This window comes from Ascaphus truei, chromosome 12, assembly GCF_040206685.1.
Source record: "Ascaphus truei isolate aAscTru1 chromosome 12, aAscTru1.hap1, whole genome shotgun sequence".
Classification (NCBI taxonomy): Eukaryota; Metazoa; Chordata; class Amphibia; order Anura; family Ascaphidae; genus Ascaphus; species Ascaphus truei.
Window position 1 is genome coordinate 19,139,273 of NC_134494.1, and position 24,770 is coordinate 19,164,042.

Consider the following 24,770-nt stretch of genomic DNA (forward strand, 5'->3'; position numbering starts at 1 on the left):
GGGATGGGCTAGGTATGGGTAAAGCATAAAACATTCAGCAATACTGTATATTCAATATTATGCAAAGCAGCTTCCCTGTGTTTCCGTAAAGCCTGTGAGTCTCCAGTGCAATGAATGGGACTAAAGTCTTCTCAAGCACTGGGAAGTAGCTAGCATATTGAATAAGAGCCACAGGTACACCCAGAGGTAATTTTACAAACGGACATGCGAAGGTTGGTGTATTATGCATTTTGAATGATATATTAGTACATTTGTCTATCCATCCATCTATACAGTAAGTGCACATGTACAGTATAGATAGAAAAACACGAAGAGAGATAGATATACAGATACAGTATGTACACACATTGTACAAACACAGAGAAAAAAAGGAATACAATAAAGTAGTTTGGGTTATTAAAACCTTTTGTGTTTTCGATTTGTGGTTTTGGCCAAACTTGATTTGTTTGGTTTTGGTGTTGGATATGGTTTGGTGGTTCTACCGAATGATGACAAGTATTTAACATTAGTATGAACAACAACATAAAGCATAAAGAAAAAATCTTAAATATAACTGAAAAACTTCAAATTCATAATACATTGACATTTTTGCTTGGTATATTAGCGGAGAGCAGATGGTGATGTCTGTATGCCAATCAGATTTCCCACCATCGGTGTAATGTAAGGATGTTAAACTGACAGGAAATTATTGGCTGCTATACTAGCAGAGAGTAGAGGGTGCCAAACACTTTATAAAACACTGGTATAACAAGATGGAGTGAAACCAAACACTCGTGTTAAACTTAATAGCAATTATTGTCTAGTAAGTATACCAGCAGAGACTAGAGTAGATTGATCTATCACTTGCCCTAACCGGTCTCATGTGATTGTGGAAAACCAACAAGACATTATTGGCTAACAGCAGCAGAGAGGAGCTGGTGCTGTGCCTATTACACTAGAAACTGTTTGCCAATTGTCAAACTTGACTTTACCCAAAACTGGTGACGTGTTAAACAAACAGGACATTTTGGGCTAGCACTAGCAGACACATGATGGTCATCCGTATGTATGCCAATTGCCAAACTTGACTTTACTGAACACTACTGTAATAACTGGAAATGGGCTAATATATTAGTACTGGCAGTGTACAATATAGTCTTTGTACCGTATATGTGACTTCAGTAGTAAAATACATGTATTATTCAAATATTACTTAATATTAATTATTACTTAATATATTTACATACTATATTTATTGTGTAGTATACATTTATATAGTGCCTCGCCACCTCTTTCTCTAATCTTTTTTTTGTTTTGTCTTTTGTCTCTAGCTTTTATTCTTAATGGCACTTTCCTATGCTTTCTGTCTCTCTCTATCGCTCTCTCTGTTTTTTTTCTGCCCATATACTCTCTCTGGTTGCATTGTCTCTCTTAGTGGTTTTTATTTTCTGTTGTTTTCTGATTTTATTTTACTCAAGGGCAGAGTTTACACATCTTAAGCCTATTCCTAATCTTCCACCCATCCACACCCTTGCCACGCAGAAGCAAAATGGCGGCAAGTGAAGAGGATATATATATATATATATATATATATATATATATGTATATATATATAAACCATAATACTGAGTTAAGTTATGGTGAGTAAAAAAAGTGACAAAAACCCTCCACAGGAAAGCAAATATGCAAATATAGCTGTATGCTCATCTGCATGTCTTAGGCAGGTCTGCAACCCCGCCTTTCCCCATTATCACCCAGCATACAGCACTTCCACTGCAGCAAGGGATTCTGGGAAATGACATGCAAATGAGCACACAGTGTCACTTTTTGCCTCAATAACCATTTTTAACATGGTTCCCTATAGGCTTAAGCTTGCTGCATGGTCACAGCTTTGAGCACAGCCAGGGTTAAGGTGCATACCCAGAAAACCACCCACAGACAGCTGTTTCGACCTTGATGGGTCTCATCAGTGTGGGGTTGATTTTACTGGGAATGCAAGAGAGGCTTATGGGATAGGCTAAACCATAATACTGAGTTAAGTTATGGTGAGTAAAAAAAGTGACAAAAACCCTCCACAGGAAAGCAAATATGCAAATATAGCTGTATGCTCATCTGCATGTCTTAGGCAGGTCTGCAACCCCGCCTTTCCCCATTATCACCCAGCATACAGCACTTCCACTGCAGCAAGGGATTCTGGGAAATGACATGCAAATGAGCACACAGTGTCACTTTTTGCCTCAATAACCATTTTTAACATGGTTCCCTATAGGCTTAAGCTTGCTGCATGGTCACAGCTTTGAGCACAGCCTATAGGGAACCATGTTAAAAATGGTTATTGAGGCAAAAAGTGACACTGTGTGCTCATTTGCATGTCATTTCCCAGAATCCCTTGCTGCAGTGGAAGTGCTGTATGCTGGGTGATAATGGGGAAAGGCGGGGTTGCAGACCTGCCTAAGACATGCAGATGAGCATACAGCTATATTTGCATATATATATATATATATATATATATATATATATATATATATATTGTATGAAGGGGGAAATACAAGAATAGACCTGCTCCGAGATTAATCAGGAAATGACATATTATTTTGGCTGCAGTCGGATTGGCTATGTAGTTACGCTCATGTGGTCCAAGAAAACCCTGAATGCAAGTGTTCCTTGGACCTGGGTTCTGGAAATAGAATCATTCCCATTGTTCGCGGTTGTCAGATTTGAAACCCTCAAACGCTCCCATCCAGATTTAAAGTGAAGGCTCAAATTAATTTCTACCTCTTTAATGCAAGAGGGCAGAGGGATAGTGATCCATGGCCAGATGTCTGGAAATTCCAGAGGTGTGTTTATAGCCTGATAAACAACCTTTCTCATTTATATCCTTGGCTTGGTCCTTGTTAACAAGAAACATTACCTCCCAGTGCCTTGGGGACAGAGAGATTCCATGTGATATGTCAAGGAGGTTATATCTCACCTAGGTAAAATTCAATAGCTTAACTGATTTTTGCATAGGTATACTACATAATGAATAGATGTTGACATACGGGACCTGGACTGAATGGTTAAAGGGAGGTTGGAGGGATAAAATGCTTATTACTTCTAACACTTTAGTGCTAAGAAGTGGGTAGAGGTACAGTGTACGGAACCTGTCACCACTAGGACAGGACACAAGATGAGTACAGAGCACAGTGCAGTTTACATAAAGGGCTGATTAATTTAAGATGTTATTGAAGGGAAACATAGTTTGGCACCTTTAGGGAGGTTGAGGTCCAGGAGATAAATGCAGGGATATAGAGCCTCAGGAAATACTGTAGGTGCATGGGTACAGATTCAGTCTCGTCTAGGACTTGACACCTTAGGCCAGTGTTTCCCAACTCCACTCCTCAGGGAACCCCAACAGGTCAGGTCTTAAGGATATCCCTGCTCCAGCACAGGTGGGTCAATCAGCGGCTCAGTCATTTTGACTGAGCCGCCTGTTCTGGAGAAGGGATATCCTTAAGATCTGACCTGTTGGGATTCCCTGAGGACTGAAGTTGGGAAACACTGCCTTAGGCAATACAGGCAAAACCTGGACTAGATGAGTGAATAAGATATTAGATTAACACATGTTCACAGCAATCACATTATAATTTAACAATTACTCTATTTAATGTCCTATGTCAAGTATATGGGGATAGAGATAATTCCACCTCTTACAGCATGTCTAACTTCCCTTTTCTTCTGTGTTCAATATGGTAATAGAATGTTTGACATTGCACCCTAATTTTTAACATCTACCCTTCACCCGTCCCTGCAGCCCAATCCCAGTATCACACTGGCATGGCAGAGCATGTTGATTATACCATTCAACAACAGCAGAACAGTAAGTCCGAGTTATCACTTTTCTTCTTTCAGAATATATTGTTGCCAATAACTACTTCAGTTCTTCACCAGGTGACTCCTTGGTTCCTTTATATATTCAATGTGTAGCTGGCCTCATCAGCACTAACAGGGTCAGTTTTAAAAATAATAAACTGTGCCCTTAAAGCATATGAACACCAGACAACTTTCTGCAGGGAAGCTTATCAGTGATGTCAGATGCCATAAAAATAACAAATACTTTCCTGCACTGGGAAACCGTACTATATTCTGCAATGAGCAAGTTAAGAAAATTGAGGATTTCAGAGTTGTATTGAAAAGGATTTAGTCTGCAATGAATTGCCAGTTCATCTAAGTTTTCAGATTCTATATTACAATATGGCCAACCATTAAGTGCACACATCACAGCAACGTAATAGACTTTGAGCCTGTAAAACATGGTCAGAAATGTATTGAGGTACTGTCGACAGGTACTGTTCCATTTTAAATGGGTCTTTAGGGTGCATGGTGGACAAGAGATCTTCTCTATAAATACCAAGTGGCCATAAACTCTATTCAACTAGTGGTATTTTAGAAAGTCCTTAGGATAAAATACTTAAGATGCTTGTGTGATAACTTGGACATAGGGGCTTAGACATCAACTCATCTCCAACTTCTCCATTGTTTTCAGTTTTGGTAGCTGGGCCATCAAGGATATCCGTTATCCCAGTTGTGCCCCCCACACCTGTGGTGAAGGGTAAGTCACATATAAAATGAATCTTCAATATATAATTAAAGATTTAGATATATTGATTTCCCATATACCAGTTATTTACTCAAACCCAGTATTGTATTTGTACAGTAAGATAGAATGATAGCTTTGTTATTACCCGTATAATAAAGGGTGGGGATTTTAATTCAAACTGGATACTGTATGTAGGATTGTTGTTAGTGATCCCATATCTGGAGAGACATACCCGTATCCTTTCAAGATCAGGTTGTTCCACTTTTCCCTCAGAGTACACCGCCTCGTGTTCCTTGGTATGATTTAGAAGCAAAATCCAAGTTTGGTTTTCTTAATCTCTGCATTTAGTTGACGTTTATGGTACAGTTCAGTCTTGAAACAGTGACATCCTTATATCTTCTATCCTACCTGCAGCAATCAACATGGCTCACAACAATAAAGTGTGCAGCACGTGGGGGAACTTCCACTTCAAGAACTTTGATGGGGATGTCTTCTACTTCCCTGGGACTTGCAACTACGTCTTCTCCTCCCACTGCAAGAGTGTCTATGAAGACTTCAACATCCAGATTCGGCATGCGGTTGTCAACCATGTCCCTGTCATAGACAAGATCACCATGAAGATTGATGGGATGGGGATGGAGATCAATCACACTTCTGTAATGGTCAACGGAAAAACGTGAGTTGTTTTTCCTATTTCCCTAAGGCGCTATTGGATAGATGAATTGATAATGTACTGTTTATGAGGATGACTAGAATAGGCACTCAAGGACTGGGTTACCACATAGTGCCAGAATGATATTTTGGTAACACAATTATTAAGTGATATTTTCCAGTAACATTGAGGAATTAGAGAGCAAAGGACCTTGATCTGAGTACAAGTAACCATTTTTTAATTTTGAAGACAGCTATCTCCTCTAGGATCTTTTTCACTTTGTTTTGCTTCCTGTTTGTAAAGATATAATACACTTTACCTACCAAACGTCCTTGCAGTATACGCAGAAGAGCAACACAATGGGTAATGGCCAGACAAGCCTCCATTCACCCACTGATTATCTCTTGTTTGCAGTATCTATCTCCTTGATGCTTGGGCACGTGAGTGATATTCCTATTATATAGTGTGCCATACTGTACCTACAGTACTTTTGCTTGAATTTAAATTTTTCTATGACGCCTTAAATTTTTCTATCCCACTTGCTTGATATTCATTCACGTCTCCAAATTCAGGAATGGCCAGTATTTATCTAACCACAGCCACCATTACCAATCTAACGTCTCCATTCTTCATCTAGAGTGCACCTGCCCTACAGTGCTTCCGGGGTTCAGATTGAGAAAAATGGAGTCTACCTCAAAGTCATCTCCAAGTTTGGTATGGTCTTCATGTGGAATGACGATGATAGCCTCCTGGTAAGAAGATATGCTGTGTCATTTGACAATGTAACCACTGTCTCCCTGTAACTATTCTGTGATCGTGGGGAGAGGGAAGACAAACTACCTGCAGGGGCCTAAACTTTAGTCTCGTTATTCTGCTTATGTGTCAGACACCACACACTGTGTGATGATAGCTACTGTAGTAGATCACGGTGCTCTCAAAAATCAGTGAGTGATTCTGGGAGCTGGAGCTGATGGGTCAGATTAATCAGGAACGCTCAGACAGCAAGGCTGGATGCAAAATAAACAAACCACATTGATCTGCCAACCAGGACCAGGAAACAGTCATCTTATATAGGAAGCATAGGGTGTGTCCATGAGGCTAATCGGGGACTGGTGCAGCAGCAGCGCTGTTCAGGTAGAGTTCAAAAGTACACTACTGTATAGCAATGGTTTAGTTGACGGAAAAAGCTGCTGCCCTGGACAGAGCACTGAGGTGGTGGGTTCAGATCCCACATGGCTTGACATTCTGAATGCTATGGTGTATTCAGTATATTAAACTTCTGCTTTCCTTTTATACAGTTGAAACTGGATGAAAAGTATGCCAACCAGACCTGCGGGTTGTGTGGGGACTACAACAGCATGCACAATGAGTTTCTGTCCAATGGTAAGTAGAGTGACTCTAATTTGTGTCAGTTTTGTGGTAACATTCGAATGAAAGGGCTCACATGTGCTGATGCAGAATGCAGATGTGAGTGAATGGAAGTGGGAAAAACTTGTGACAAGGGTTTGGCCCGGAGGTTTGATGCAGTATCAAAGTGGTTTGATTGGCCCACCAAGTGTTGACCCGCCAACATTTAAGGTGAGGGAAATCACGGGCAATCATCAACTAGGCAACTAGTGTTTTTGATCACTTTAAAGAGTGAAAATCTATGGCAATGATAAAATGCCACTGATTCTGGGAATTAAGCTAAATATAATCCAATGAATGTGACCCATCCCAAATGAACAGGATTTAACAGACCTGAGCCCTCAATGACTAGGAATTGTCACTGTAGCCTGTTCCACAATAAATAGAAGTTAATTCAAGACAATATTTTTTTACACGAAGAAGTGAGGTTAGTATGAGTAGTAATTCAGTAGTCAGTGATTAGAATCATGTAAGTGCATCTCCATTGCGTTACGACTAATCCAATCCAAACCAACAAAAATGGTTAGACATACCGTACAGGGCCAGATTTTTTACACAGTGCTGGATCTAAGCACTTCCTTAATACACCGTAACGCTCATTCAGTGAGAGGGGAATTAAAGTCCATGAAGGCTTAACACAATTTATTTCAGTAAATGGATATCAGAATTGTTTCTGAATTGTCAGGTAATGTCACTTTCTAAATTCTTGGTGTCAACACAGTATTGCCAGCCATATATATATATATATATATTTGTTTGCAGGGTTCCAGATCACCGAAACTCAATTTGGAAACCTCCAGAAGATAGATAGACCAACGGAGCAGTGCCTAGACCCCCCACCTACTCCCAAGAGCAACTGTACTGACCATGTAAGTGAGAATTTCACAGTGGAAACAACAGACATACCCCATCAAATAATAATAATATATTAAATATAATTACATCACAAAACATACATTTACTATGATATCATTCCTGTAATGAAGGCATATCTCTTGATGCACTTCTCTCTATAGCAGGGGTCCGCGACCTGGGGTGTGGGAAAATTTCGGGGGGGGGGGGGGGTTGGTGCTTACAGAGGCTCCACGCTCTTCCCCCCAACATTGAAATAAAATGCCAGGGGAGCGCACAAGGCCCCTGTAACTGCCTCTTACCTGCTCTTCGGCAGCTACTGGCGAGGCATCGCCATGACAACGCGGAGTCAAATGACACCGCGGGGTCAAATGGCGACGCGACGTCACATGACGTTGTGACGTCAAATAACGCCCCCAAAAGGGAACCATAATGCCTGCTACATATGTAATTAATGCCAGTGTTGTTCCTTTCTGTATATTTCCTTTGGCAATAATGTACAACAAAGTGGTAATGATGTGCTTCCAGGAATACACCTGCAAGTGCTACATTACTTTCTTTGAAATAAGTGTTTTGAAATGACAGATATAACAAATAGCCCTTAGGCGCATAGGAAAAAAGAAGATGAGATAAAAAAGTTAGAAAAATGATAAAATGGTGAAGTATACACAACGCAGGAAAGTTTCGTTTGTCATCATATTTTACATATATCGCGGTCAATCCCCATGAAAATGAGCACAATTGTAGGTCTGTGATGTATGTTAACACTATATAAGAAGCTCAATATACACAATTAACTGATGTTAACTAAATTGATGAAACTGTATTACGTCAACAAGTACCAGATCCACTGCGGTAGGTTCATGTTCATTAAATGAGAAATAGGAGTTTTTCCTTCGTAGCTCGTAAATGTGTTAAACTGTTGTAATCTAATCTGAAACACAAAAATTACTATAACGTATGAGTTCAAAGAATGTGTTCAAAATAGCCTCCTGTTGAAACGCCCGAAGACGAGAACGTCACTGTCTGATTGCATCATCGATCACGTGGTGTTCCAGCTGCTCCCCCTCCTGAACGATACGCTGTTTTACTCATTCGTTTTGTTCAGTCCTCCTAGAGACCATCGTTTATCAGGAAACAATTTATGGAAGCGTTTAGCACCATAATTCTTCATCTGCCTCCAGCACTTTATAACATACTTATCTTCTTCTCTAAACACTGTTTCATAATTATGCACTTGATGATGTCACCATCCCGTCACCAATTCAAAAGAATATTTATTAGATCATCAAATAATTCTTTAATGTAACAATCTACTGTGACAGACCTATAATTGCTCACATTTTCAAATGGAATGATTGTGCTGCAAGATAGGATGAGAACTAAAAGGGGTCCCACTTTTTCTGAACACAGTGTATGCTTGACTGTAGTATTAAGGGTTAGTTCGTACTCCCGTTAGTTCATCCTCTTTCAATCCCCAACTCCATGCAGTTTGGAAACAGGTGGTATATAGGATGAAGAGATGAAGACGATCCCCAGAAAAATAGTGCAATCATATTTATTACATAATTATCTTAAAAGAGCATATTTACTTTGTGTATAATACATATACAGCATGTCTCGATCTAAGAGGTTGCTTCCAAGGGGTGCTTTTGCCTGTAGGGTCTGTCCCGTGGCTCCTGTTGGTTCTCTCGCTCACCCTCTCAGTCAGTTGGTGATGTAGTCCGGTAGCGTCGAGCTCTATCTGCTCTGTCCGGTAGCTTCGAGCTGATTGGACGAGATTGACCAATCATGTGGGAATTTCCTGTATTAACACTTCTTCAGGGAAACGCGTTGGGAAGTGAGTGGCCCATTATAGAGTTTTCAAGCCGCCAAGGGACAGAGCTCTACCCTACCGCTAACATCATCCCTGTGGCATCAGGAGAGGGACTGTGAGCATGCATGCGAGAACCAGCAGGAGACACTGAACGGCTGCTACAGGCCAAAGAACCTCTTGTTATATTGGGACAATCTCTATGTGTCTTCTACACTGAAAACAAATGTGAATGAAAACTCTACTCTTTTAAGAAAGTCATTTAATAAATAGGATTGCACTATTTGTTTCTGATGCTCAGGGGTTGTCAGAAACTCATGTCTAACCGCGCTTGTATCTTCTTCAGGAGTACTTCTGTGAAAGAATCCTGCTGGGTTCAGCCTTCTCAAAGTGTCACTCCCTGGTGGGCGTTCAAACATACATTGAAGCCTGTGTGCAGGATTTGTGTCGCTGTGATACAAAAATCAGCTCCATCTGCTCGTGTAACACATTTGCTGAGTACTCCAGGCAGTGCACCCATGCTGGAGGCCAACCGGAAAACTGGAGAACCCCAGTGCTGTGCCGTGAGTGTCTATCGTTGTCAGTGTGATGCTTTTTAGTTGAGAGCATACTGTAGCAGAAACCAATGAGTAGAATAATGTCAAATGGGTAATACAAGTGACGACATAGCTGCAGTAAGTGACAAGAGGTTGTACAGAAAGGTTAATCAAACATACAGATGTTATTGCCCCCATTATCACACGTTAAGGCAGGGGTGCGTAAACCCCTCTGCCCCCCTGACTGCTCTCCCCCTGCTCACGCCTACTCCCCTTCACCTGACCGCCAGCGTTTTCTGACGTCTCAATGTCATGTGACATTGCATTGCCATGGCTACGTGTTGCCAGAAGCCGCCAGAGACCAGGTACAGTAAGTGAGTACTGTTAATAAGTGAGTTACAGAAGCCTCTCGCGCGCTCCCCCGGCATTTAATTTGAATACTTTGGGGAAAAGCGCGGGGCCTCTGAAAGCACCGTTCCTCCCCCCCAGAAAATCTCACGCCCCCCCCCCCCCCAGTTTGCGCACCCCTGCGTTAAGGCACTAATTGGCACATTGCGGTTAGCAAAACGCACTATTTAGCAACTCGTGGCTTAATTGGATCGCATTGCAAATAACCCAATAATGTAAATCGCGCAGTAAAACTCGCTATAATGGGTGCCATTACAGTACATCTTCTACAACTGTCTATAATTAATACTTTCTGTTTTAATGTCATGATTATTAATTATTTCACTGCAAGAGAAGCCAGCAATGCTTCTCTGGTAGTGACCATTTTGAGTGAGCGTCCGCCATTTTAAAATGCTTCAATGCTCACTATTTACTTACTTTTTGCATAAATATATCTTCACCCCAATATTTCACTAAAGGAGCATAGAGTAGTCAATGAATTACTTGCCGCCTTCATTTCATGCTTACGGTCGGTGATGTAAACGAATAGGTGATACAACCCATAAAAGACAGTCAGTGAAATAAAAACTAGTCATTTCATATATATTTGGTCCATTGATTGATACCCATAATGTTGGAGATCTAAATATAATTAACAATGGTGCCTATTTAAGTGGGGTTTCCCGTAATACCCAGGAGAATACCAGCACTAACCAGGGATTGGAAAATTCTTATGAGTTCATTGTATTTCTGATTCGTAACTTTATTTCCCCCCCACCATAGCCATGAAATGTTCCTTCAACATGGAATACCATGAATGTGGCTCCCCTTGTGCCGATACCTGTTCCAACCCAGAGAGGAAGGTCCTGTGTGAAGACCACTGTTTGGAAGGCTGTTTCTGTCCTGCAGGTAATTCTGCTTTTCTTGTCTATGCTTATTATGGAAGTGTCAGTGTTATTCAAGCCGCACCAACATTTCTTGGCAAATGTAGACATTTATTATGAGTCAGCTATTTCTTAGAAATAAGTAAAATGATGGCATTTTGACAAGGTTATTTTTATTTTTTACTGTACATAGATATGTCCCACCCGTCAGTGTATGTCTGTTGAGTTTTAGAAATCAGTCTAATGTATTCACGTATTTTTCTATAGGATCTGTGGTTGATGACATCAACAATTCAGGTTGTGTTCCTATTAAAAAGTGCTCCTGTACCTACAACAGTGATACCTATGCCTCTGGGACATCTTACTCTACTCCTTGTAGCACTTGGTGAGTACAAATAATGTCCACCAGAAGAAGTCAATATTTTCTTGGTTCCAAATCCTATTCCTATTTTCAGTGTTCCAATACAGATGAAAGACAGGTACAAATGGTAGTTTCTATTTAAATTAATTGCTACCTATCCAGTCAGGACAAGAATCCTGAGGGCAGATGAAGGGACTGACCAAATCTCGGAAAGTTTTGATATTCCCCCAGTGCCATGTAGGTATGCACTAAAGGAGAAAACAGCAATGATGGGTAGTGCCTTATCACAGAGATAAATGTGTACTCTAATGTAACCCTCCTTGCCCAACTCTAAAGACGTTTACATCGAGTTGAACTATATACAGTATATGGCAATACTCAGTTTCTCATAGCTTTTCAGGGTGTTGGGTCTGTGCAGTCTTGGGGTGGATATGCATATAGAATAATGATGGATACCAGGAATGTTTATACTGTAGTATAAACAAGAATTGTATTCACCTCCGTTTATAAGGCTCTCCATACAAAAGACAGACTCCATTTCAGACATTAACTGCTGGCAAACAATGTGGTTACTCTGTGCTTCTTCCCCATGTTGCTTTCACTCATACACTGGGGAGGTAGTCATGCTTGTTCCGCTGCGTATTGGTTAGATTGGCAATCTCATGCATAGCGTCAACAGTGCCCCATCTCAAGTGGGCCTTTGTGGGAATACGCCCTGCTTTCTGGGATCAGTATCCCCTTACTGTGTACTGCATACCTTGTCCATGCATGTTGGATTGGGAGTTTACTAAGGACCTTCCGGTGGAGCTGATCTAATTATGCTCCATAGCTACTACTCTGAGAACTCCTGCTAAGCACATGCTCACTCCTCTTCCCGGAATGAGAACAATCTTGGGCCATTACTATAGGAGCTAACTAAATAGGGCACATTCCTTAACTGAAAACAATAAACAGGGACTACTCGCTGTGACTTGCACGGTAAACACAATAGCAACACCGTTTACACAATAGAAAGAATCTTTAAAAAAAATTATCAAAATAGTATGATGAGAGATCAGTATACAGGCATACCCCGGTTTAAGTACACTCACTTTAAGTACACTCGCGAGTAAGGACATATCACCCAGTAGGCAAACGGCAGCTCACGCATGCGCCTGTCAGCACGTCCTGAACAGCAATACCGGCTCCCTACCTGTACCGAAGCAGTGCGCAAGCGGGGAGACTATAGAGCCTGTTACACATGCGTTATTTACATCAGTTATGCATGTATTTGACGATTGCAGTAGAGTACATTCATTGATAAGTGGGAAAAGGTCGTGCTTCACTTTAAGTACATTTTCGCTTTACACACATGCTCCGGTCCCATTGCGTACGTTAATGCGGGGTATGTATGTACTTATCTGTGTAATTCAAAGGACGATATTCATAGGAAATAATTTTATTTCTGGACCCAATATAAGTGTAGCCAGGTACCCCCTGGGCGACTAAACGACCCTGCCTAACACATAAGTCCTGGTACCAGCGCAGGCAGTGTTAAGGTTAAATCTATGCCCTGCTGCAGTAAACAGCTTCCTAGAGTGACAGGGGGTGTGTGGCTAAGGGGGTGAACCAATGCAAAGTATTTAGTAGCTATTCACTGGCAACATTGCAGGACACACTTAGCACGTTTTAGATCTGTGCATTTTCATTCACTGACACTGGTATGAGTCCTTATGTCAAGCACTAAATTAAGTGTGATGACTCAAGCCACTATAACTGTCATGGAACAAGAACTGCATTTCTGTTTCACCCCCCTCTTTCCTTTGCAGCTTCTGCCTGTCAGTTCTTATTTTCAGCTGCATGGAGTTTGCACACACATACTGTGCCTGTGTGATATGTAACTGCAGCCTCTGAGATCCTCACCAGAATAGGCTAGTCTGCTTTCTCCCCCTCTGCTCTGCCAACAGATGGTCTGTCCCCAGGCTATCTTGCTACCCAGCATACATTGGGACTTCCTTTCCACCATCATCACTGGCTGAGTGAGTACCCTCTGTAACTGCTCTACTGGCAGGATTACCCTTTTCACCTGTCCTTAATTACAAAGCACCCACAGAGAGACATTATCTAAACACCAACATCTCTTCACAAGGGCCTGTCTTTTATGCTGCTTTCCCCAAATAAAGTGAAGAAAAGATACAGGACTTGTTGTGCTTTGAAAAGAGGGCAGAGTTGAACCTATCTGGGCTAATCATCCTACACATGACCCTGGCCTCCAGAATAATAACAAATGTGTTTACATATGTGTAGTTATCTTGCTCACTACTATATGCTGTGATATAATAACCTTTTGGCCGCAGTTTTCATGTATACAATGCGATTACATTGAGTCTACTCTGAGTTATGAAGGTATATGTTGCAATTTAGGAATTGTACTATGTATAGCAACGGTAGTTATCTCAGAGATTTTACACTATACCACTAATCTATTTGATTGTGGTTCTATACTGCATATACAGAATACCGGTCATACTAGGTACTCATTTAGAGTGTGTTCACATGCTATGCAAGTTATTTTATATCTACACTGGTCACATTTTGTTTGAGGACTTAGATTAGATTTCTGTAAGTTCCATTTACATATCACCCACCGCGTCTACTGATTTAGACTGATTTTCTATTATTGCCATTGATATCTAGAATACTGTATAGATGGGAAGACATTAACAAGTACCATCTGTATTTTACATATTTGGATTGGAGCAGCAACAGGTATTATACTGAGTTACCTTTTGGGTCATTGCGTGCCACCTCAATAGATGTCTCCATACTAGCTATTATTTCTCAGTCTGGATCTGTTACGAATCGCCCCATAGGAGATTTTAGCATTTTGTGTGTTATGTACAGTATATACAGCTCAACCCCCTTATAACGCTGTGCTTGGGGTCCAAAGAATGAAATCGCGTTATAAGCGGATCGCATTAGAAATAATGTACAATTGTATGCATTGTACAATAAAGTATTTCAGACACCAATATTCGTGTTGTAAAGTATTCATAAATACGAAAATTGGGAGCCACGCTTGCATCGCGTTATAAGCGGATTTGCGTTGTAACGGATCGCGTTATAACGGGGTTGAGCTGTATTTTTAATGTCGTCACTGATGTAATTAATAAAATGTCTTTATTTTTGTTTTTGTGAGATTATACTCACTTTAGTGTGTCGTTGGGAAGGGGTTATATATCCCAGGCTATTTGAGCTGCTAAAAATACTTTGAGTGCAGCTAACTGGGTTCTTTTGTTAACCTCGAGTTAACTTGTTGTGTTATGTATGTTCATAACCCAGTGCACCTTAATTTCTATTTCTAGCCTTGTAAGAGATGTGTGCAGAGGTAAGCAATAGAGACCATTTTTAAGGTGAAATTAAAATAAGGCTTTATTGCGCCTGCCCCTTTAATACAGCAAAACATATGAAATAGTGAGCCAAACAAAACCTGCTCCACTTTGGCATATATGTATCCGTATATTCCAGCCCCTTTTAACTGGGTGGCTACCCAAGCTATTTATCAGCCCAAATCATATAGATATATATAGACAACAGTCATTGGAAAATAAAGTCTTATCTGTTTGCTGGGTTGCTGCCTTTTCTCCGGATAATCAGCATCCAGGTTTAAAAGTCTTATTTGTCAGCTCCAGACATCTGTGTTCCCTCGGTCAGTCTCACCTGTGAGACTCCGGAACCTCTGCTCTGTTTCCTAGTTCAGCTCACGTGTGAGCTCAGGAAGAATCTCCCTTCCTGTCTCAAATGCGCATTGAGTTATTTCTCTAGTTGTTTTCACGGTGTGTGGCCAAGACCTGGGACCCTCCCTTGGTAACAAAAAGTGGTTGCACCCCAAATTCAGTGTTGTATAAGTGTGGAGCCAGGACTCTGGTTCACCTTCTATCCCCTCTCTCAGGGGAGTGTGAGCATATACCCAATAATCCATCAGGGAGCATGGGAGACAAGGAGAGACTCCTTGGCCCTCAAGCTCCTTGGGTTGGCACCAGGGACCCAGAACAAGGTTCCTGCACTATGTCCGTGTGCTGTGATGTATGCTGTACCAGACAAATAAAGACCACCGTAATGTTTTACTCCTGCCTGAGGCTGCAGTCTTTCAGGGGGAAGGAAAGAGGTTTTCCTGCCGGGACTGCACCTATCTCTGACAGGCCCTGTTGGAATGGAGGCTCGAACCGAAGATAAACGCTACAGATCGGAAAGCCTGTCCTGTGTGAAAGTTATAAAATAATATGTCAATAAACAATAGGGTTCGCAGAATAATCAAAGGGAGTTTTATTATACTTGCAAGTGCACAAGGAGGCAGCTTTGAGAAAAGCTCCCTGGCAAAAAGATAACTCTATTCCCACTAACACCGGCGGACACTCAGAATCCTGTAAGCCTAACAGGTGAGCAGCACAACACCGGTAACCAGAACCAAATCTCCCTTCGTGAAACCAACGTGACACTTGCTGTGGCATCTTTCATAATGTTCTGCTGGTGGAGTTGTGGCATCACACACACAGGGAGTAGCCTGGAGAAATGAAACCACACCCCGGTTCCAGATCACCATGTATACATCCATATAAAGAAATACCTTCACAGTAGGTGTTGGGTTTGGGTTAAAAAGGAATAAGTGAACCTGTACCAATGTATAGTAAACATGTCATCGCCATTTGGTCCATCGGTCCAAACTTTTAGAAACGTTGAGCATCCATATCCTACCCTATGGTTCTGGCAAGGGAAAATCTATTCACTCTTTGATGTATTTGAAGAGAGCAGTATAGACTATGCTTGCCGGTAACTGCTGACCTTTGTAGTAGGGGAAACATGGCTTGTTATCCAGTAACAGCTCTGCGTGATATTGAGTAAATCAATTTTTCTCTTCTTACCAGAAGTATTTAAATCAGATGGTTCTGTAAGTCTTTTGCTTGGTTTCTATTTAAAAGTATGCTATTTAAATAATTTACATCAAACCAACATTGGATCAACATGATGATCTAGTGTCCTCTAGTGGTTACTGCAATTAGCTGTACTTATTTCCTTGCAGTGTCTGCTCAGCAGGGAAGTGGAACTGTAAGAACATGCCGTGTCCAGCAACCTGTGCCGTAGAAGGAGGCTCTCACATTACCACCTATGATCAGACACGTTACAACCTTCATGGAGACTGTAACTACGTCTTGTCCAAGGTGAGGAGCAAAAATCTGCATCTTACAATGGAAATATAGAAAACTAATGGGGAATAAATGAGGACGGAAGAATTTATAGCAAATCTATCTGTGTGCCTGATTTTACCTTTGACTCCTTTCAGTGAAATAAGGACTGGAAGTAATCTTTGGGTAAACCCCAAGGTCCAAGGACCCAGATTAGTCAGTCATGGGTATTTTGGACCAAAACCATGGAAATCCTGATTCAACCAGATAGTCTTGACTGGTGGTAGGCCGGATAGGACCCAACTGAGGAATATATACGGAGACCGTGCTGGAGGAATAACTCCACAGCTTGTGTTAACAATACAAAACAAATAATAACTTAGCCCTAGACTGGCCCGTACCATGTCGAGAACCCCCGTTGCTGTGGCTCGTAACCCGACACTGCACCTGTAAAGCCTCATGCACCTAGACTTCCACCACCAGCGGTCTAACCCGGGCCGAACACTGATACTAACCGACAGTATGCCCAACTTAATATTTATGGTCCCAGTCTGTATCCCGAACAACTGCCTTCCAAGCTGTGACAAGGAATAACTCCAATTGTTGTTATTTTGTCAAATATATTTAAAACACATAACAACAGCCTGTTAACACGGGGAGGGAGGGTAGGACCTCCAATGGCTGCACCAGCCTCCTGCCCCACAACCCCCCCTGCCTTTCTTCACCTAAACCCTGACCCCAGTTGCACATCCCCCTGCCACATCCAGTAGGGGCCCAGCCAACCCCGTCTTGTTGCCCCCTGCCTAATTGCAGGGCTTTTTCTTTATATAAGTAATGGATGCCATCAAGATGCCATCATTTGAAGTCTTGCTCACTCATTCTTAGTAACCTCAAAGACAATAGTTGAGTTATGACTATATATGTACTAAGTGGTGCCAAACCATAAGGCACCTTTTGGTTCAAGTGAAGGGGGTGTAATGTGCTTTAGGGCACAGCACCATAAATATGCCCCTTAGTCTTAGAAAGTAATTATTATTCAATTATAATGTCAACGTTTGCTCCAGAACCCCCAAACATATCTCTTGAACTCCATAAACGTTGAGAGCTATTTAATTGTACTGGGAAAGAATGTGACATCCTTCCAGTAAGTGACACTTACTCCTCGTTCACTGTCTGAAGGTGCATTACTGATTACAACTACTTTTAGCTTTTATTAAAAATGTAGTAACTGTAAATATTAGAGCTCTCCAGTTATCTCTGTTTAAGCAATTCATTGTGTAGGGTTCTTCATTCAACATGCCCATTCTTATTGTAGACAATGTGTTTTAGATCCTATCATTGTTGCACTGTTTAACTTGTACAAACTTTACTAGAACAAACAATATTTCCCTCCTGACAGGTGTGCGGTGAGAACCTGTTTACAGTTCTGGCAGAACTGCGCCAATGCGGACTGACGGACAGCGAGACTTGTCTTAAGAGCATCACCATCATCCTCAATGGAGGAGAAACAGTCAGTGTTTAACATCCTAACCTTGCCCTATGAAAAGCCAGAAAACCCTTAGCATATATATGTGAGGGTGTAAGGCTATTATCAATACCTCAGTTGTTCAAGACATGAGGCATAGAGTTATGTAGTCTAACCAAAGGTTGTATTTACTGCATAGACCTCCCACACTGCTACTGTATATGATGACTTCTATGTCTTTCTTATTCTGGGCCTATGTCACGGTGCTACCCTGGACTTACTTCACCTCTTTCACACATCCTCATTTTACCTACTTTTCCTAATACTCATTGTCCATAGTTCTTCCATTTTGACTGCAGAACCCAGCACAGTGTGTTATGTCTACTATACAATACTGTACATCTTTCTGTCACCAAAATTACCTTCTTTGGATTTAAAACGCCAACCTAAAAAAAGGCTGTATAAATTTCAGGAAATGTTTGTAAAAAATTACAGTTATAAAGGGACCAAGTGATGCATATTGACTTTTAATTTCTCCATATATTATAAAATGATTTTGTCCGTTCTCTGTAAGATATAGTGTAACACCTCTATCCCACCCGGCTGACAGAGATAGAATGTACATAAAATATAGGAAGAGACTATGATGACACCTCTGTCAAAGTGTGTTTGTTAGCTCAGTGGCTTAGCTTCTTTCTCAGGGCCTCTTCCGTGGGTTCAGGCCTGGGCTGTAGTAGAGTAGTGATAGCACAAAAATAGAACCTTTGAACTTGATTCTTTATTCAGCAGCACAGTAACATATCAGCATCAACAGGACAGGATTTTGACATCTATACATTCCTCATCATTTTACGGTCTCCCATTGCTAAAAGTCTATCTCTGGACCCGACGTAACCCAGACATCGCACCCACTGCCAGGACCCTACTTAACCCTGGTTATAGGCTTTCATCTCACACAATGAGGAGTGCTGCGGCAAAGGCCCCACCGGAATCTCATACACAGGCATCATCACCGAGAAGTCTGGCTATAGAGGAGATTTCCTCCTTTAACCCCATATGGTGCAGACTACCTCCTATTGCTTGTGGCACGAGGTCCAATTCTTGAGTATGTACTTCCCTGCCTGGAGTTTCAATGAAGTGGCTGCTTTGGGTGCATTCCCTGGAGTCCCTCTAGATCAGGACTGCACAATTTATAAAGTGAAACGGGCCAAACTGCACCAAGGAAAGCAGATTCGGGTTGCATTTTAATTAAAATTACCCCCCCCCCTCACAACTTTTACCTTCCCCACCTCTTACCTCCCCCCCTCACAACTCTTACCTCCCCCCACACAACTCTTACTTCCGCCCTCACAACTCTTACCTCCCCCATCATAACTCTTACTTCCCCCCTCACAACTCTTACCTCCCTCCCTCACAACTCTTACCTCCCCCATCATAACTCTTACCTCCCCCTTCACAACTCTTACCTCCCCCCTCACAACTCTTACCTTCCCCCCTCATAACTCTTACATCCCCCCTCACAACTCTTACCTTTCCCCCTCATAACTCTTACCTTTCCCCTCACAACTCTTACCTCCCCCCTCACAACTCTTACCTCCCCCCACACAACTCTTACTTCCCCCCCTCACAACTCTTACCTCCCTCACAACTCTTACCTCCCCCATCATAACTCTTACCTCCCCCTTCACAACTCTTACCTCCCCCCTCACAACTCTTACCTTTCCCCCTCATAACTCTTACCTCCCCCTCATAACTCTTACCTCCCCCCTTACCTTTCCCCCTCATAACTCTTACCTTTCCCCTCACAACTCTTAAGTCCCCCCTCACAACTCTTACCTCCCCCCTCACAACTCTTACCTTTCCCCCTCACAACTCTTACCTCCCCCCACACAACTCTTACTTCCCCCCCTCACAACTTTTACCTCCCTCACTACTCTTACCTCCCCATCATAACTCTTACCTCCCTCCTCACAACTCTTACCTCCCCCTCACAACTCTTACCTCCCCCCTCACAACTCTTACCTCCCCCTTCACAACTCTTACCTCCCCCCTCACAACTCTTATCTTTCCCCCTCATAACTCTTACCTTTCCCCTCACAACTCTTACCTCCCCCCTCACAACTCTTACCTCCCCCCTCACAACTCTTACCTTTCCCCCTCACAACTCTTACCTCCCCCTACACAACTCTTATTTCCCCCCTCACAACTTTTACCTCCCTCACAACTCTTACCTCCCCATCATAACTCTTACCTCCCCCTCACAACTCTTACCTCCCCCCCACAACTCTTACCTCCCCCCTCACAACTCTTACCTCCCCCACCTCACAACTCTTACCTCCCCCACCTCACAACTCTTACCTCCACCCTCATAACTCTTACCTCCCCCCTCACAACTCTTACCTCCCTCCCTCACAACTCTTACCTCCCCCCTCACAACTCTTACCTTTCCCCCTCATAACTCTTACCTCCCCCCTCACAACTCTTACCTCCCCCCTAACAACTCTTACCTCCCTCCCTCAAAACTCTTACCTCCCCACTCGCAACTCTTACCTCCCCCACCTCACAACTCTTACCTCCCTCCCTCACAACTCTTACCTCCCTCACAACTCTTACCTCCCCATCATAACTCGTACCTCCCTCCCTCACAATTCTTACCTCCCTCACAACTCTTACCTCCCCATCATAACTCTTACCTCCCCCCTCATAACTCTTACCTCCCCCTCACAACTCTTACCTCCCCCCTCATAACTCTTACCTCCCCCTTCACAACTCTTACCTCCCCCCTAACAACTCTTACCTCCCCCACCTCACAACTCTTACCTCCCCCCACACAACTCTTACCTCCCCCCACACAACTCTTACTTCCCCCCTCACAACTCTTACCTCCCTCCCTCACAACTCTTACCTCCCCATTATAACTCTTACATCCCTCCCTCACAACTCTTTCCTCCCCCCTCACAACTCTTACCTCCCCCCTCACAACTCTTACCTCCCCCCTCACAACTCTTACCTCCCCCTCACAACTCTTACCTTTCCCCCTTATAACTCTTACCTCCCCCCTCACAACTCTTACCCTCCCCCCTCACAACTCTTACCTCCCCCCTCACAACTCTTACCTCCCCCCTCACAACTCTTACCTCCCCCACCTCACAACTCTTACCTCCCCCACCTCACAACTCTTACCTCCCCCCTCACAACTCTTACCTCCCCCCTCACAACTCTTACCTCCCCCCTCACAACTCTTACCTCCCCCACCTCACAACTCTTACCTCCCCCCTCACAACTCTTACCTCCCCCCTCACAACTCTTACCTCCCCCACCTCACAACTCTTACCTCCCCCCTCACAACTCTTACCTCCCCCCTCACAACTCTTACCTCCCCCACCTCACAACTCTTACCTCCCCCACCTCACAACTCTTACCTCCCCCCTCATAACTCTTACCTCCCCCTCACAACTCTTACCTTTCCCCCTCACAACTCTTACCTCCCCCCTCACAACTCTTACAACCCTCCCTCACAACTCTTACCTCCCTCCCTCACAAACAAAAATGGACACGCGGCGTCAAATGACCCCGCGTTGCCATGGTAGTGGGACGCCGTGACATGTCACGTCGCCACACGAGATGGTGCCACGTGATGTCACAACGTCACTTAGCATCCTGTTGCCATGACAACGCGGCGTCATTTGACGCCACGCGTCCATTTTTTTCAGAACCTGCATGGGAAACAGTAGGATTTTCAGGGGAGACGGAGATCGCCGCACCAGCGCTGGACACCGCGGGCCTCACAGTGCGTCCGGGCCGGCCACATGTTCTAGATGGACGGTATCTCCTGATAGATAGGGAACTCCTTTGGGGTCCCACTCCCCTTGGAAGTATTCTGAATAAAAGAAGGCGGGTCAACACCTTTTATATCAGGAGATTTGAGCAATCATCTCTCCCCAGATACTGGGCCGAGCTAGAACTTGCCACATGTCAATCACAGACATGTGACCTCTCCAGTATCTTCCAAAACATCACCAGACAGGACGTGTGCCTGGAAGTGCAACAATGTCACTGAATAAGGACACTGACTCACATGTACAGCCTTGTGCTAACTGTTAACCCTGGCACGGCCAGCAGCTTGCAAGAATGCTGGAGGAGAGAGAAGCAGAAAGAATTGGCAGCATCATATGGTATTAAATGAAAGCGTGGTGGAAATAGAGAGAGGAGGGAGAGAGGGTTGTCGGGAAGATTGGGGGAGAGAGAGAGAGAAGGTGGAGGAAGGAAAAAGTCAAACCCATCATTATCTTGCGGAGGGTGAGGTTGGCATGCAAAGCGCACATTGGCTGAGCCCCAAGTTTATGAGGAAAAAAAAATGTTGCAAATCTTACTGTTTTTGCTAAAATGTTCCAGAAACCAAAAAAAATGCAAATGTTGCCTCATTCGTAAACGCAAATTTCTGAACCAGACCATTGGCTGAACACAAGACAGCGTGATCTTGTTTCCTGCTCTGTGTGTGGGGTCTTGTAACATCGCACTACTGCTGCATGCCCATTTTGTCTCCTTTACATGAGCTTTAACTTTGCTATGAATATTCTATGTTTTTTTCTCCTTTTTATATTTATTTTGCAGATTTGGTGTCCTTGTGTTTTTCTACCGAGTTAGAATTCACTTCTTTCATTTGGTAACCACGTATTTCTTTTTTTTTAAACCCAACAGAGCGTAGTAATTAAACCCTCGGGCAGTGTATATATCAACTCAATCTACACCCAGCTGCCTGTATCTGCAGGTATGAAATATACATTGTCTGCAAACTTGGGCTGTGCGAAGGGTCTGTGTGTATGACACTAACATGCTACAGTAAGAGCTTATACCTGCGAGTGTGACATCAATGGACTTTGAATGTGCATATTCATGTGTGCAACACTAGCATGGACTGAAAGAGACCCCTTGTCTTTGTGTGACACTAGGAAGACACTTCACTCTATTACTGTATTTTACTTTTGTCCCAATTTACTCTTTTGATCTTTGGTTGCAGCCAGTATGACCATCTTCAGGCCTTCATCCTTCTACGTCATATTTAAGACTAACCAAGGAGTGCAGATAGTGACTCAGCTCACTCCCTTCATGCAGGTCTATGTAGTCCTGGACCCCTCCTACAAGAGCCGGACATGCGGTAAGAATACTTCTGTCTTGTTATCCTTTCTGATAAAGTTACGTTTTGACAATGGGTCCCTTTAACTGTACCATCTTCTCAGGTCTCTGTGGAAACTTCAATGACAAGCAGACAGACGACTTCCAAAGCATCAATGGGATCATCGAAGGGACTGCTGCCGCCTTCGCTAATACCTGGAGAACCCAAGCTGACTGTCCGAATGTGAAGAATGTCTATCATGACCCATGTTCCCTCAGTATAGAAAATGGTAGGACTAAAACTCATGGAATACATTACTTTGTTAAATCATGGAAGGTGATACTGCCTTAACATTTCCCTATATTGGGGTGCAGTGAGAAAAGGAATAGATATATAACAATCAAAGTGATCCATTAAATCACTGTTTAGTTGAAGATGGTACCATTTCTATTTGGTGATGTACAGGCTTTTGGTATAGGTCATAGGGCCTCATGCAGAGAGCAGCGCTATTTAAAATTGGAGAGGGGAATAGAAAGAAGCTTTAATGGATAGTTTTTTTTCTCCATATGCAGAAAGGTCCGAAAACTGCATTTAGAATCCTTTCTGCATATGGAGAGTTTCAACCGGCGATATGCGCGCTGCGCTGTTGAAACGTGTTGAAAAAAAAAACGCGTTTTTTTTTTTCTCCCCCACCGACCGCCGACTTCCAGCTTCTTGCCAAATTTTTTTGGCGGAGGTAAATAGAGAATTTCTCTCCATGTTATTGGCGCGATCAGCCACTAGATGGCGATCGCGCCTTTCTGAATAGGGATATTTTTTCAACAGGGGGGATTTAGGTTCTCGCCGGTAGAAAGGCGAGTTTAAAAAAAAAAAAAAAAAAAATGGAGCGTTTTCCCTAGCTCGCCATTTTCACCTGTTTTTAGCGCAATTTTCGCGGGAAAATGGCGAGATTTCAAATAGCGCTGCTCTCTGCATGAGGCCCTTAGTTTTTTCCAGGAAGTGTGGAGTTACATGATTACTTCTGGGTGTCAATTTGCTTCATATAGTGAAATAAACAATTGCCTGTTTTCTTCTCCCGTCCTATAGAGAAGTATGCTCAGCACTGGTGTGGTCTTATCACTGATCCATCTGGAGTCTTTGCTCCATGCCATAGCAAAGTGAATACAGATGTTTACAAAGAAGTAAGTCAAAGCATTCTCTTTACCACGAACCTTCGTAAGAAGAGCGGTTAGTGAGGTAAATGAGCATTGCAGCAGCATTCACAATGGACTGGAGAGGAGAAAGGCAGCAGAGAACTAGAAAAAGGTTGCAGTAGTCCGGTCTGAATATAATGAGTGCGTGAGTAAGAATTTGGGTGAATTGTTCCATTAGGAAGGGACCTATTTTAGCAATATTTCAGAGATGAAAATAATTGGAGAGGTGCTGAACGAGCATGATGAATAAGGGAGGACGGCACAACTTGACGGTAAACCGCTCACCAAATATTAACTTAGTAGTGGTAGATGTGAACAGCCGGTGCAAAGGGATAATGAGTCTGACCAGAAACAAAAAAAGGGGGGAAATCACAGGATCCCTAT

General features: G+C 42.8%; 1 protein-coding gene across 1 annotated transcript in view; it reads left to right on the forward strand.

Annotated features, from left to right (window-relative positions):
* LOC142463950 (mucin-5B-like) overlaps positions 1-24,770 on the forward strand; it is a 79,111-nt gene that overhangs the window by 1,409 nt on the left and 52,932 nt on the right. Inside the window, exons 2-16 of the mRNA XM_075566860.1 lie at positions 3,773-3,838; positions 4,505-4,570; positions 4,973-5,234; positions 5,848-5,962; positions 6,509-6,593; positions 7,380-7,486; positions 9,629-9,845; positions 10,989-11,114; positions 11,357-11,474; positions 16,510-16,648; positions 18,012-18,122; positions 22,779-22,848; positions 23,098-23,235; positions 23,318-23,482; positions 24,280-24,374. Coding sequence (XP_075422975.1) covers positions 3,796-3,838; positions 4,505-4,570; positions 4,973-5,234; positions 5,848-5,962; positions 6,509-6,593; positions 7,380-7,486; positions 9,629-9,845; positions 10,989-11,114; positions 11,357-11,474; positions 16,510-16,648; positions 18,012-18,122; positions 22,779-22,848; positions 23,098-23,235; positions 23,318-23,482; positions 24,280-24,374 — 1,857 coding nt within the window. The 5' untranslated portion in view covers positions 3,773-3,795. The remainder of the gene's footprint in view (positions 1-3,772; positions 3,839-4,504; positions 4,571-4,972; positions 5,235-5,847; positions 5,963-6,508; positions 6,594-7,379; positions 7,487-9,628; positions 9,846-10,988; positions 11,115-11,356; positions 11,475-16,509; positions 16,649-18,011; positions 18,123-22,778; positions 22,849-23,097; positions 23,236-23,317; positions 23,483-24,279; positions 24,375-24,770) is intronic.